The sequence below is a fragment of the Dermacentor albipictus genome, chromosome 1 (genome assembly GCF_038994185.2).
Source record: "Dermacentor albipictus isolate Rhodes 1998 colony chromosome 1, USDA_Dalb.pri_finalv2, whole genome shotgun sequence".
Lineage (NCBI taxonomy): Eukaryota > Metazoa > Arthropoda > Arachnida > Ixodida > Ixodidae > Dermacentor > Dermacentor albipictus.
In genome coordinates this window covers 233,373,535-233,388,461 of record NC_091821.1, presented here as the reverse complement: position 1 = coordinate 233,388,461, position 14,927 = coordinate 233,373,535, and the positions used below count along the sequence as shown (strand labels likewise).

The 14,927-nt window shown below is 46.9% G+C and overlaps 1 protein-coding gene across 1 annotated transcript in view; it reads right to left on the bottom strand.

Moving 5' to 3' along the window:
* Window positions 1-10,743, bottom strand: part of LOC135901211 (Krueppel-like factor 6) — a 397,383-nt gene extending 386,640 nt beyond the window's left edge. The window contains exon 1 of the mRNA XM_070531073.1: window positions 10,222-10,743. Coding sequence (XP_070387174.1) covers window positions 10,222-10,323 — 102 coding nt within the window. The 5' untranslated portion in view covers window positions 10,324-10,743. The remainder of the gene's footprint in view (window positions 1-10,221) is intronic.
* Window positions 10,744-14,927: the final 4,184 nt, after the last annotated feature.

Below are 14,927 nucleotides of genomic sequence, written 5' to 3'. Positions count from 1 at the left end.
CCCCCCGCCTCCCCTTTCTTGCTTGTTCTTACGTGGGCTTAATCGCTTCGCGAGACACCTGCACCGCCTGATCCGCTCAATCTCGACGGGATCGATAAAACTAAAAACGGCAACAAATCCGAGGGGGGCGGCTCAGCGAGCCGCAGAAGATGAGCCCGCCGCAATCTTGCTTACGTGTATGTCCCGAAGCACGCGAGGCAAGCACTAATCACCGATCCAAAAAGAACAAAAAGCCGACTTGATGAAGAGGCCTTTATGATACCCCTCCGCCGAACACGCACATATACATAAAAAGGAGCGAAGGGAAGAAAACACGCCACTTGTCTTGCTTTTCCCTCTTTCTTCAGTTGTTCAAAGCCCCGAGTGGTACAGAGAGTTCCGTCCTCCCTCGTGGTCGCATTATAGCCGTGAGAGCTAGGATGACCTGTCCGCTCTGCTGCCTCGAGCCGTCTGCTTCTCGACGATTCGGCGCTACACGTTAAAATTGAAGCAGCGTTCTCCCACGGGTGCTTGGGGTCGTGTTTCGTAACGATCCATTTCATTTTCCAGAACAGCGGGAGCCGTCACGATGCCGTCCTATATGATAAAATAATAGTGCCCGAGGCAACGAACACAACTTTGGTTGTGCATGCGTGTTTAGAGCCGCGCAAAGGCGGGCACGGAACACACTCATAGGTTATAGATAAAAGCACTTTAAAGCTACACGCGGGCGCAGTCGCGTGCATTACGCTTTCAGGCCGTAGCATAACAAATGAGCGTATGGCAAACCGAAGGAGCTCCTGCAGCGTTTCCGGCGCACTCGTGGAAGCAAGCAGGTGTATGATCCTGGCCGCCCGATCACGACGATGAGAGGCAGGAAAGGCAGCAAGCAGCAGAGCTCGTCAGCTGCCGGCCATCCGCCGCCTGCGCTCCATTTAACCGTGGCGCGCCTAAAAGTGGCTGCTTGGCGAACCCTTTTAGAAGGAAAGGGGTGAGCGGGCGAAGGGGGGGCAGCGCCAACCCGTGCCAGGCAAGCCATACGCTGAGCTAAGTAAATAAATTATGTCATGGTCTTCGGTCCGCTCTGTTTTCGCTCTTTCTTTTACCTCCCGCATCTCTTGTCCTTTCCGTGCTGCCTCCCCCCAGCAGCGCCTGGACGGCAGCACCTGTTCGCTCGCGTATACATACGGGCGGCGGCCGTGCGAGCGTCTCGTCGCTAAAGCAGCGGCGGCACGCCGGCGGAGAGTCATCGGCGCGGGTTCCACGCTAAAACATGCGTCTGTCGTATCTCAATCGGGCCCGCTAATCAGCGAGAGAGCCGATGGAGGGCGCGCAGAGCATCGCTACCGCTGCACACGCTTGACGCACAAAAAGGCCGGGAGGGGGGATCGTTCAATGCGTACCCCCTTTCTTACCTTTCTTTTTCTTCTCCGCATGGCGAATCTAATATTTCTCCGCCTTGCTGCTTTTGTGCATCGTTTTTTCGTTCGGTGTAAAACGCTTGTTCCCACTCCCTGTCCCTCTCTCTTACGCATCCCGCACTTTTTTTACGAACGCGCTGTCGGGGCTCCATGGCAATTTTCGAAGTAGCGCTCGAGCGTGCACAAGGAGACGCAGCGCCATTTACGTCCCCCGGCGGAGATGCGAAAAAGAGCGCGACGGGATCCAGGGGATGGACGAAAACGACCCGCGCCGGCCGAGACACACAAATCCTCCCATTTTCCGTTTTAAAACCCGGCCAAGACGCTTGCGCAATCCCTGATCGCGGAGGAGCAGGGGTAGGCAGCTGACACGGCAGCGGGATGGAAATCGTCATGCAACTGCAATTCACTACGCGTTTCCGTTGAGTGCGAGCTCAAATATACGGCGGTGCACTTCTTGTCGGCTCCTTCGAAGTAGAATTTCCTAAGAAGCAAAGCACACAGAGCACAGATGGTGTACGCGTATAACCCTCACCCACGATACACTAACTATACAATGAGATACCACTTGCGCAAATATCTCTCCTCTTTTTCAGTTTGATGATTACAGGAAGAAATTTTAGTGACCACGTATTAGGTTGCCTACAGTTACTAACTACTACGGTTCTTCGCTTCGAGAGTTCAGCATATACGTAGAATCTAAATCTTCGATCCTTGCAGCAGTGCAAGGCCAAGGACGCGGAAGCCACGTCTCATCGTCTGGCTGCGTTGCCCAACAGGATCAGAGCGTCGCCGAAGCGCTTTCAGACCAGACAGGAGTTGCGTATCGAAGCAGCGGCGCCGGCCCCAAGTATGCGTTGCTGTTCAGCGATTCGACGACTCTTTCTGCACCGACTACACTCCGACGACTAGCAACAGGCAAAGGGACGGACGGACAAAAAGCGGGACAAGAGAGGATAAATACCGAATGCTATCCATCAGAGGGCACAGTACGCTTACTTAGCGCAAGGAGACCATCGGGGTCACGCAACGCTAAAGGTAAAAAGGGCATGTCAAAAAAAAAAAAAAGAAAGAAAGAAAGAAGAAGAAGAAGGAGCACTCGAACCTTGCGGGCGCTACGAGTTATTTGCCACCCCTTTGTTCAACAGAAAGGCGTCACGAATGTCGTTGACATGCGGAGCGAGTGCTCGACTACACGCGACACGCTGTGCGGCCACAACGTTCGGTGCCCTCGAACATGGGTGCATAGCTCGTATGTTCGAACTCGATCGCACGCTGGCGCTGCATCAAGGATCTGAAGGATAGCAACAAATAACGAAGAGTCAACGTATCCATTGGCGACTATCCTTCATAACAGACAGCCGAAGAAACGTGTCCAGGGGTAACATAAAATATATATCTATATATATGGAAATAAAGAAATCTGAACTCTACCAGAGCTATGCGAAGAACAGTACTACCCAGTTGTTCCGTTGTAAAAATGCGAGCGTGGCACGATAAGTGCGATGGATCACGCCTATCGTGAAAGTGTGTGTAATGAACCCCTTAAAATGACAGATGAGCGAGTTGGGGAGAGATCACGATTTTTGAAAATGCAGGCGTGAAAAACAAAAACGAAACCGAAACAACCACAGCAGCAAAAAAGAAAAAAAAAGAAAACAACACGGACACAAGAGGAGTGCCATTTGTGTTGTATTTTTCGTTCCTCGTCTGTCGGTATTTCTTTTTCCTTTCTTTTTTTTTCATATCTTTGTAATGAACCACATGGCGCGGCATGCAGATATGTGAATAGAGAGAGAGAAAGAGAGGGAGAGAAAAAAGAGTGAAGAACAATGCCTGTTCAACGACCTCGCGAGGTCACTCACTTAACACAATCGGCAGCGCCTCAGATGTCGCAACAGGCAGCCGATCATATGCGCGCATTCCCGCCGAGTTCAAATCCACGGCCTTTGGACCGAAAAAGTACCTCTCTGCTGTGTTTTTAAGATTAAGCTCTTATGCAGTCGCTCCTTGCGGGTCCTGCAGTCACTTTGATTGTATTCACTGCTACTTTTAGTTGGCGCCTTTTTTTTTTTTCATGTCTGCGCAATATGATGCGTCGGTTATAATGAAATAGTCAGTTACTCATAGGTGAAGACGTAAACGCTCTTTATTAGGCCTCAGTACTGTAACGGGCTGCAGGTTCATAAAGAAACTACACCATGACACAAGAAAAATCTTCCTCGCAGGATGAATCCCTCTACAGTACAGTACTGGGATCACGATGCCTTCGTTGTAAATAAGAAATTTAGAAAATAGGTTCCGTGTGCGAGCACGTTCGCCACTGCTGGAATGTTTACACCCAACCATTTTATGTCGGGGAACTTTTACGTCGAAGTGCTTATTTCAAGGCTCACGGATATGTCTAATGCCAGATGCGTTGCTTTTTACCGCTTTACTATGTTTCCCAATACAGCACCGTCAATCGCCGTGCAAAGCACTGTTGCACCTTAACTTCGTGGTTAACCACACCAGCCCGATCATATTCTATCTAGCGCTCCAACATGCACTGTACCCCGTTGGTCCTTTCCCGTTACAACTACATGCTTCGGTCGAGCTTCTGCCGATGGACATTTTAGATACACGGATCATCTCAATACCATTAGAGGCCAAAAAGCGGCAACAAAACGTTCCATGACAAATCGCGGCAGCAGTGATAACATTTCATGAAATCAGTCGTTAATACGGCTCTTGACGCGGCTGCACGTGCTAAGGGGAAGCGACGCACTCTCCCCTAATCCTGGGACCCGACAAACAGTCACGAAGTATATCCCCGTCTGTGGTCGCGTCCGCTTTCAGAGAAAACTTAATACGCGTGTTGTTATCCTTATTTTCTTTTTTAAACTCCATCAAGCCGACGCTTACCGAAACGCACCGGAAGCTAAACGGCAAATACTTCGCTAGGCAGCGGACAAGAGCACGCAGAAAGGAAACCGAAGAAGCGAGAAAGCCGTTCGCAGCTGGGAGCAAATAATGCTATTCACCTCAAAAGCTGTGCACAATAAAAAGCAAGTATTGACGCTGCCTTTTTCTTTCTTCGCTGCGAATCGCCTGCATGGGCAGCGATGGCCCGGCTTGTCATGCGGTTACGCGGACTTTAATTAAAGGAGGAAGGAAGCGGATAAATAGCGTAATTGATGTGAAACGACCCGTCTAGCCGGCCGGACGCCGTAGTGCGCAACGAGATATGTACGGTGCTCGTGGGTTTTTTTTATATATTTTTTATTACATAGCGCGCTTGGCACCATCTGTGCTGCAATAAGAAGATGAACGCCAGAGAGACGAAGGGAGTTCTTGCTACTCGTTCTGTTCACTAAATTGGTCCGGAAGGACACCGGCCCATGCAGTAGCGAGTAAGGGATGCACGTACGGCACAAGAAACACCGCTGATGGAATCGGTGGTGTTTTGTACCATCCGCAACCACAAATCCAAACGGTTACGCCAGCATGCAACAAAAACGCAGTTTCTGCCGGCTCTTATGCTGCACTAAATTCGAGGAGCACAGTGCCTCCACTGGTGTTAAAATAGACAAAAATATGTTGAACAATCGGCGAAAGCTCCTGAACCCAAAGGATTCAGGGGCACGAAGCCCTATATACATTTTTTTTTTTCGTTTGTTTCTCCTCTTTTCCCTTAATTTCAATTTTTGTACAAATTAGGGGACCAGTTGATGGGCACATGTGGAGAACCGCCGCACGTGGACGGTACATGAGAGCGGCCATTCTACATAAGTAAAAACTTAGTGGAACAGATAAAGAGCCCTGTGAGGGCGTTCACCTACACTAGACAACAGATTGCGGCGTTCTAAATGGCTCCACTTGTCAGAGTATCAAGTACTTCTTCAGCCATTCAAGTAGATAAACGGTCGGGACATTATATGCAGCGCAAGATGCTCGACGGCTGTCATTCGTTGAATGAACGCTGATCGCAAATGAGGCCGATCAACGTTGCGACTTAGTATCCTTCGTGCTGTCGGCCAAATGTGTTCCCGTTGTGAAGACCTCCGAATGCCGTTTCTGTATAAGCCTCACAGGCCGTGCACCCAAAGCCCTTTTCCTACCTTACATAACGCGTTAAACCGTACTGCTAACACGCATGAACTGACATTCATCCACCATCAGAAAACGGACAATATACCAGAAGGATCTGAGGACACTGCAACAGCTTCTATAGGCGATGGAGCAGAAGTGCTGTGAGCAGAAGTGTGAGCAGAAGTACTGAGCACCAACGCTTCACAACTTAAATGAAACGACAATCACTATCCGCAGTATAGCAGTGCACTTCGTGGTACTTTGTGTGGGAGACGCTCTGCCAAGACAAATGTCCCTAAAGAGACGCTACATAATCATTGACGTTGCGTACCAAACAGCTATCACAAGATATAAGACCGCAATTTCTTCTACAGAAACCTCTAGTGCCATTGTAACAATAACCTGCTCGCTTTACACTTGCGGTTCGATGAGCTCCTGGAAGGCGGCAGCATATTAGGAGTTGTGTATTTGTCTTTCGGTCTAAGTGGGCGCTAAGATATATAACTGAACAAAGAAAGTTAATTAAATAATGTCTGCAATTGCACGCCCTCACCGTGGCACAAAAACTGTGAAATGAACTGGCGTATTAACTAAGTGGTTAGTGATCGTAAACGGCTACGGACATTTGACCCACTAATGAGCTACTTCAAGCAGCAGATGTTTTCTTGTAGAATGAGTACAAGTTGCATTAAGACGGCTCGGGTGTTCACGATAGTTTCACTTCTGATATTTTACAAACTTTTGAGCGCGATGAAAAAGACAAATATTTAGCGCAGCTGAGTAAAGTTGCCCTTGGTGGGGTAGAGTGAAATTCATAGCACATTAAACGAGTTAACGAGCAGTTAGCACTTTAAGCTTAGAGCAAACTGCCTGTCCGGCAACCAATCTAATGAGCCGACAGGGTTGCGTACGGCCAGCAACTAAAAAGAGTTGACTCTGTTTTCACCTGCGTCCGCTGTGCTCTTGCTTTCTATTGTTTTCTTTTTTTAATCGTCGCTTTCATAAACGAGAGAAAGAGAGAGAAACCGCACGTACACAGTGCAGCTTTCCTTGAACTCTCCCCTTGGGGATCCGACGCGGTAGTAGCAGTGACTAGCCTCTGCGTCGCCACAGCGTCGGTCACATTGTATACGAGTATATAGCTCGACAAAACAACTTTGTAGCCGCCGCTCGGTCTAGACTTTGGGGCATGTTGTTGCTGTTGTTTTTTCGTAAGAGTATTGCAAAAGTTCGCAGCTAAGAGAGAGGGCGGTGCATGCGACCGGAAGGGAAGGGTGAAGGAGGACACCGCACTGCTATTCCCTGTACGCGCTCCCCAGACGCCGGGCGGCGCCGCGGCAACCACAAGGAACTCGCTTTCGGCGTATTTTCGGCGTTTCAGCGCCTGCAGTCGCAGCAGCGTCGATATTAACGCACGTTCGATGACGGCGCTGTAATTCCGACTGGAATGCGTTCCGTGCGATGACCAGCTCAAACACTTGGACACCGTGTTTCACAGTTTGGTCATGACAGCATTATCGAGCAGTGTGAAATGGGAGCGCCAACGCCAGTTGCGGTGTCATGCCTGAATTACGCCGGAAATATTTTCCATGTGGCTGTCGCTCATCATTTCGATGAACACTACGGAACACTTATAAATCCGCACATGTTTCTATCCTATAGGTAACAGGCGCTGTTTGCCCTAAATAACGGCGATAGCCGTCAGTGCTGGGATGTTTTGAATGTCGTCCGTCAGACCTAAAATTGTCATCACGTGGAATAAAATTTACAGAAGTGAACCGTATTATATATATACGCAACTTCGGCGCCAGATGTGACACCATGTATAACACGACGCCTGATGTTGAAAAGTAATGTGTTTATTTTTCCTGTAAATTTAAATAGCACCGATGCTACCTACCTTCAGGTTTAAAATAACGATAACCAAAACATCCAGAGCACCGGTTAACTACAAAAACATGAAAATGTTCTATTTTATAAATATTGCTGTTTCGAGTGTATCTGTTGTAGTACATAAATACATCCAGGATGTCCAACGACACTTTTTCCCTGTTCTCCAATTACCAGATTCAAGATTTTCTGGCTGAAAACGTGCCAAGCTCCAAGAGGCACTTTCTGTCGACTGAGAATGTTGTTTACAAACACCTTCAGACAATCTTTATTACGTAAGTACGATAAGAAACACGGTACACGTTTTCATGTTCACGTTGCAGATGCAACCTAATTCTGATGAACAGGCGCGAGAGATGCGTAGCTGCAGTACTATATAGTTCAGGATTAGTACTCGTGAAAAAGAAAAACGCAAGCGATCGAGGCCGCGTAAGTTTAACCCTGTATGTTCCTACGCGTTTTGCTGCTAAGCGTTCTGTGTTTGTGGAGAAATGCAATCCGAGGGCCAACTTTTTTTCCTTCTTTTTCTTCTCTCTCTCTCTCTCTCTTGCTGAAATAGAGCATTCAGGGAAAGCCAACGCATGAAACTTTGCAAATTGTCCTTTTCCATCGGCCATTTTCCCCGGCATAGTTCCTTTCTGTTTTACACAATCTCCCTGAAAAACCCAGTTATGCTCTGTTTTGACACCCTCACATCGTTCTGAATTCTCTTATTGTTCCATACTCGCCATCCAATGTAGCATATGCCACGCGGACGGCTACATGCGTAACCACTCCAATCTGTCATCTATCGGCCTCGATAACTTTCTCCGACGTACTGAATGACGAAAATTTACGTACCACTCTTGTCACGCGAAAATTCCACGCAATAAAAAGCAAGCATCCTGGAGTTGATGAACGCAATTTGCACTTGTCCACTAAGGCCGCAGTGGCGCAGCTCTTAGTGTGAAAGTCGCGCCCAAGCCGGGTATCAAACTATATTTAGTCACGGTTCCCGTGGTCTCTTAATTTCTTACGGCGATATTACATATGATAACAAAAATACAAGGGACGGCCCATTTTGAGCCTCTCGTTTCAAACGTCCTTTTTTTTTTTCGTTTCTCGTGATGATGCTGTTCTTAAACGTGTACGAATAGTGCGAATTGGGCCGCAAGTGCAGGTCACAGTGGTTCCTTACTTTTGCTGCAGAGTGAGTCACACGTATTTCACTACTTTTAACTCACAGAATAAACACATGCACACCACGCACGGAAAAAAAAATAAATCTGAGCTGCTTTTCTTAACTGCCTCATTGCCGTCAGTAAATTTCGCACGCATTGCTGCGATCTATTGCTGTTATTTCACTGATAACGAATAGTTTTGGCATGTACAGTACAAAAGAGCATGCACCGATGGAAGAAATTGAAGTAATTTAAGTTTACTTCATGACTAACTACGGTTGGTCCAAATGGATCGCGGGCAATAGTATAATAGGATGTTATATTGATCACACTTTACGCAAGACTCGTGAGTTTCCTTACTCACCGATTCAAGATCATCAATGGGTCGGATAAAAAATCTTTACCGGTTAAACCGACAATCTGTCCTCATCTTTGATGCGCACAAATTAATATGCCACGCCGCAATGGCTCATCAGCCATATGCACTATACATGTACGGAGGCATACACTGTGTAACGCATCCTTAATCGGAGTGCATGCGCGCAGGATTTAATTCGAACGGGCAGCGGAACGCATATACGTTAATGTTACATAGCACAAATGGTGACGTTTATATTAATGTGGAACTTCCTGGTTAAAATCAAATGCGCGCTACGTAAGGGCCATCCGGCCTGTGACATTAATCGAACTAGCTGACTGCACGGTTCAAAACTCGCGATACGCGACAGTGAGACGATCGTCAACGGTGCGGTATCAATGTGTGTGTGTGTGTGTGTGTGTGTATATATATATATATATATAATAGCCGCCCGAGTAGACGGGGCGGCTCAGCGAGCAGCTTTGAAGACCCACAACACAACGAACAAAAACTGACATCCGACGGCGGCGGCGGCGAAAGCCCCGACGCGCCAACGATCCCGCCGGCGGGACGCCAGCGAACGACGGGGAGAGAGAGAGAGAGAGATAGAACAAAAGTCGGCACATGAGAAGGAAGGCTCCTCTACACGATTCGGAGTTAACGCTGACCCCAATCGGAACCAACCGCTTCATACTCATCTCACGATCCAATCGCAGCGGTCAGGGTTTAGAAATACTGGGCAACATAACAGCGAGGAAGGGACACGCAACAAAAAAATGCGCCGCAGACAGCGCAAGGCCGGCGCGCAAGATCATCGGCGCGAGGTCCCGTGATGCCGCGCGGGAAAAAGGCTCGAAAATAGCGCCTCACCGGCGGCGGCCCGTTTGAAAACGGCCGGTGGCAAAGGCGCGCGCTAGCCTTCCGCACACCGGGGCATTGCGGAACACGACACCAGACGGGGGAGACTTCCCGTTTCCAGGGCAGGTGAGGGACAGCTGCTCAGACCTCCACGCCGTGCGCCTAATATTCTTAGACGAACAGCAGGTGAAAACACGGAAGCTCCCAGCTCCGAAGCGGAGAAGTGTTTCGGCAAAGCAAAACATGCATAACCCGCGACACATCAAACGGCCTCTACAGACGTGACGACACTACATGTCAGGTGGCGCAAAGCGAAGACAACATACGGAATGCCGGAGAAAAAGAAAAAAAAAACATTGAGCAGAAGGTGGCCAGAACTTTCAATTACCGGCATGCGTCGTGCTGTCAGTGCTTGTAGCACCATTGATGCAATGTCGCTTAGAAAAAACAACAACTATACGAAAGCACGCCCACACTGACTGACCTGTTGCCAGAAATCCTCCAGCGACGGCTGGGCCGGGAAAAAACCAGTGTCGTGGATCGCTTGCAGCTCATGAAAGATATTTCCACTCGGCAAGATGTCCATGGTTGATGCAGGTCACTTGAATGTCCCAAGCAAGAGACAGGCACGGAAGAAAAAACAACGAAACAAAAACAGCAGCTTGTCAGTTACAGGAGCGACCAGGTGCTAGATGAACTTTTCGATGACACAACTCTCGCCGGCGACGGTAGTGAAATCCTTAACATTGCTGCCAGTTGGCCCAGATGCGGCCGCCGCTATAACGGCATGTTCGTGGCGTGCACAAACTCTCGGCGGATCCTCAACGCATGCGGAGGCGTCACGGAGATCCAAGGCACTCGTTACGCCAAGCACGCGCACCGTCTGTGGGAACCAGCGGAGTGCAGAGGCGCAGGCGCTCTTTCCATTTGCGAGCAGACGATCACTCGCGCTCGCACCGCCGGCGCGTTTAGCCTCGAACCCGGGCGACCGCAACGCCGCGCTCGCTGCGCCGAGAGTAGGCGCGCGCCTCTCACTCTCTGACCGCCGTCTCTGCCGCCAGGAGGGGACCGAGCGCTGCCTCCCACGGGACAGAGCGCAACTTGGCGCGGGACTCTCACCTGCCTGTGTCGGCCGCCTTCGCAAGCTCAACAGTGCGAGCGTGGAAAGCGCGCGTATGTTGATCGCATACCTGTAACCTTATCTCGCCCCTCCGTCGCCTTGGGATGCGTCATGCTTTGACTACATGTCGGAAAGCCATCGCAGATAGTACCCGAGTTTTCGTGCCGCATTCCACGTCTCTCAGTGGAAGAAGCTTGTCCCAAGTAACTTCGTTCTTGTTGTTCCTGACTGACGAATCGTCCCGGAATGTTCCCACCTACGCGCTGTTCTCATCTACAAATCGTGCCGGACAACAAATGCGAGAACTTCCACTAGGGATCTTCCACTAGGGATTGAGGTTGACATTGAGGTTAACATTTTTCCTAATTTGTAACTTTTATTACTGTGAATAAGAAAACGATGGTGTGCTGTCCAGGTGGTCACAATCTGTCAGATTCTCGGCGTTCCTACTCACTGCGGATAAGCTAAGGGCACCTCACTCTATTTTGTTAGAAATAAATATATTTTTCTTTTGGCTTTTCCCCTGTAGTGGGGTTGCACCTTTTCACTTGGTGCCAACTGACCTTTCATTGGTCGAATGGCGACAAGCCCCGCAGAGAATGTCGAAAGATCCTTCAATGCATTTTTCAACGTGCTTGCTAGGTGCTGTGTCAAGAGTACGATAAGCCGTTACTTCTAGAGCTGTGGGAGAACTCTTGAGATGCCATCAGAGAGTTCTTTGATGGACTATATTGTTAATGCATGTGCTTCATGTTCACGCTTATGTATCCGGAGTGTATGTATATATATATATATATATATATATATATATATATATATATATATATATATTATGTCTGTGTAGAGCCTTAGATATCAGTTCTGGACGGCAACAACTATAAAAAACAACTTGGCAATAACAAATACTTGTCACGTGATTTCAGCAATGAACAATGCTGTAGAAAGCCAGCAATGAACTTAAGGTAGTGGCACTTGATGTGTTCATTGCTGCGCGGAATATTGATAGGGGTCTTTATGGTGCCGCGTCGTCATGGTTTAAAATGGATGAAAAAAATTTTCTTCGTGCAACCTTGTCGAAAAAAATAATAATTAAGAAAGCAAGGTGTAATAATTGACATCATAGGAAGTGTGCGATCACTCTCACTATTCATCGACACTCTTACATGTTCTCACGACGACGAGCCCCAGGTTCAAGAGCGACAGTTGCAGTTGTAGCGGACTCACGGCAGCAGAACAAAACTCGTAGAATAATAATAAAGAAAAGGCCTGTTTTTGTGGAGCCAGAATTACCTGACAAAAATGGTAAGGCACGCTTAGTACATAACTTATTCTACAGATATGGCAGAACGTAACGTTAATGTACAAGCTACCCATTTTATATTAACAAACTACCATTGTACACCTAGCGTAACGCAAATGAAAACTGCTCTTAACATACCATCAGCTGTTCGCCGGAAGCAAGCTTGCATTTCACCTGTTCACAAAACGTACTATCATAATGCAGCTCTCCCTTCATTCACGATTCATCACTCACCACTTACATATGCTCGTCGAAATCATCGGCACAATGTATGCAACACTGGTACGTGCTCACACTCATTTCTTGCCAGAACCGAATGGAATAATACCCACGTCAAGAGTGAATACACTCTCCTGAAAAGTGTTTGAATTAACATGAACTAGTGCTTTTGTTGATGCTGTTTGTATAAGTACCACCAAGCAAATTCCTGTTTCTTTACTACCAATTGCTTACGTATTTACTACACTAACGTTCAGATGTTTAGGCTTCTTGTCTTTCTTTTATCATGGCATTCTAAATTTGTATTCTTGTTTTAAACACTGTGTTTCTTTAATTGTATTCTGCTATTTTTGCCCCTCACCTCTATATGTACTATATGTACCTTGAGGGGACTATAAATAAATAAATACCTCAAACCAACAATTATACCTCCTCTGTATGAACGAATATTTAATAAATATTTGTCAATAAAAGGGAAATTGAAAAATATAAGCGCAAAATATTCACATAGAGGCGCAAACGCTGTCCACATCAGTACTAATAACCCGTAATTGGCGTAATGTCAATTTAGAGAAGGAAAAATAGGTGTCACGGCATACATGTGTTATGGCAGCTAAAGAGACAGAAACCGCCGAATTAAAACGCGGAGACAACATTGGCAAGTTAGCAGATATTGGATATTTACACTGTGTTGCCCACTCGTATTGCATACAGTGTATAAGCATGCTGGTAGCCGTGAACAAGTAGATATCGATGGAGTTCTCATTTTGTATTTTAACATATATATCTCACGAAAAAAAATAAATAAAAGGAAGAGAGATAAAGTTTATTGCTAACCGGAGAGTTCAGTCTAGCTATAAGCTTCGTATGCATCGCCAGATGCAAAATATATATATATATATATATATATATATATATATATATATATATATATATATATATATATATATATATATATATATATATACTCCTTTTTTTTCTTTTTTTTTCCAGAGAGAAATTAAAAACATCCCCCATAGCATGTAGCACAATTCTACTTCTTGAGCTAGATTACTTTAACAAGCAGACCATATTTGAACGAGAAATCAAAACGAATGTTCGGCTAATTAACAAATTTTCGCTAATAACTTTTAATCTAACTACTATATCGCCCATATTGTAATTCCATAAGCCATATCCGCGGAACAAATTCCAAAGGTGACACCAGCTTCAAGATATGTGTTCTCAAAGTTTGCCACAAAATGTGTTTGTGTTCCAGTTATTTTTGAGCTTCAATGCATAAGAAAGTAGGGGTGTGCAAATATTCGAAACTTTCGAATAACAAATCGAATAGTGTCCTATTTGATTAGGCCTTCGAATCGAATAGTCACTATTCGTAAATGTGAATACTTCTCGAATACCTTTCGAATAATTCAAAATGTCAATTGCGCCCAATTAATTATGAAGTTGGAGCAAAAGTACAGTAAGTTTTCACCCCCGCAGGCATAATACAGACATAGAACACGAGGACTTTGCCCAGTCGAGCAGTCTGCGTAGCTTAGGTAGCCGTACTTCACCGGCTGTAGAACGATAGTTCGCGCTTACTGAATAGAAACCACTTCTTTGCTCCTAATGCTCCATATGCGCTTTTATCAACGCTTTATAAAGTACTATGTCATGAAAGAAACTTACTAACTTTAAGAATACTAGGATGCGAACATCGTGTTATATTTATTGTGGCAACGGCTGTTCATTATTCGAAAACTATTCGATATTCGATTCGCTTTGGCATTATTCGATTCGTATTCGATTAGGTCTCAAAAATCACTACTCGCACACCCCTAATAGAAAGGCGTCTTGAACTCTTGCTAAGGAAGCAAGGAAAAAGTGGAGAAGGAAGGCAGGGAGGTTAACCAGTTTAGCTTAACCAGTTTGCTACCCTACACATGGGAGCGGGATGGGGGGGGGGGATGAAAGACGGGGAGAAGAGATAGAGAGCACATAACACGGCACACCCATCGTTAGTTACAGTCTGTCACTCTTGCGCGGTACGTGACATCACTGTCACAGCCGCTTGTCCAAGCCCGTCTCCTTTATAAACCGAAATAGACCCTTCGTCGCCTTCACCTGCGATGTCTTCTGTCGGCGGCATGTGAAAATCGTGTCGAGGCACAATGATCTAGTGTCAAGGTGCGCTAGAACGGATGCCAGGGACTGTCTCTGAACATTATATTCAGGACAGTCGCACAGAATGTGTTCCAGCGTCTCCTCGCAAAGACAGGCATTGCAGAGAGTGTTGTCGGCCATTCTAATGCGAAACGAGTATGATTTCATGAAGGCCACCCCTAGCCATAAGCGATAAAGCAGGGTGGCCTCACTTCGGCGGAGTCCAGTTGGCATACAGAGATGCATCAAGGAGGATAGGTCGTGTTGACGATTGTTCCGGTTGGTCTGGCTGCTTGGTGTGCACCATAGAGAGAGCGTGATCTCCCGTGCAAGCACTCGAAGTCTGCTGGCTGCGTCGGACCGTGAAAGTTGTATGGCCTCTTCCTGCGTGTCTTCAAGAGCGCGA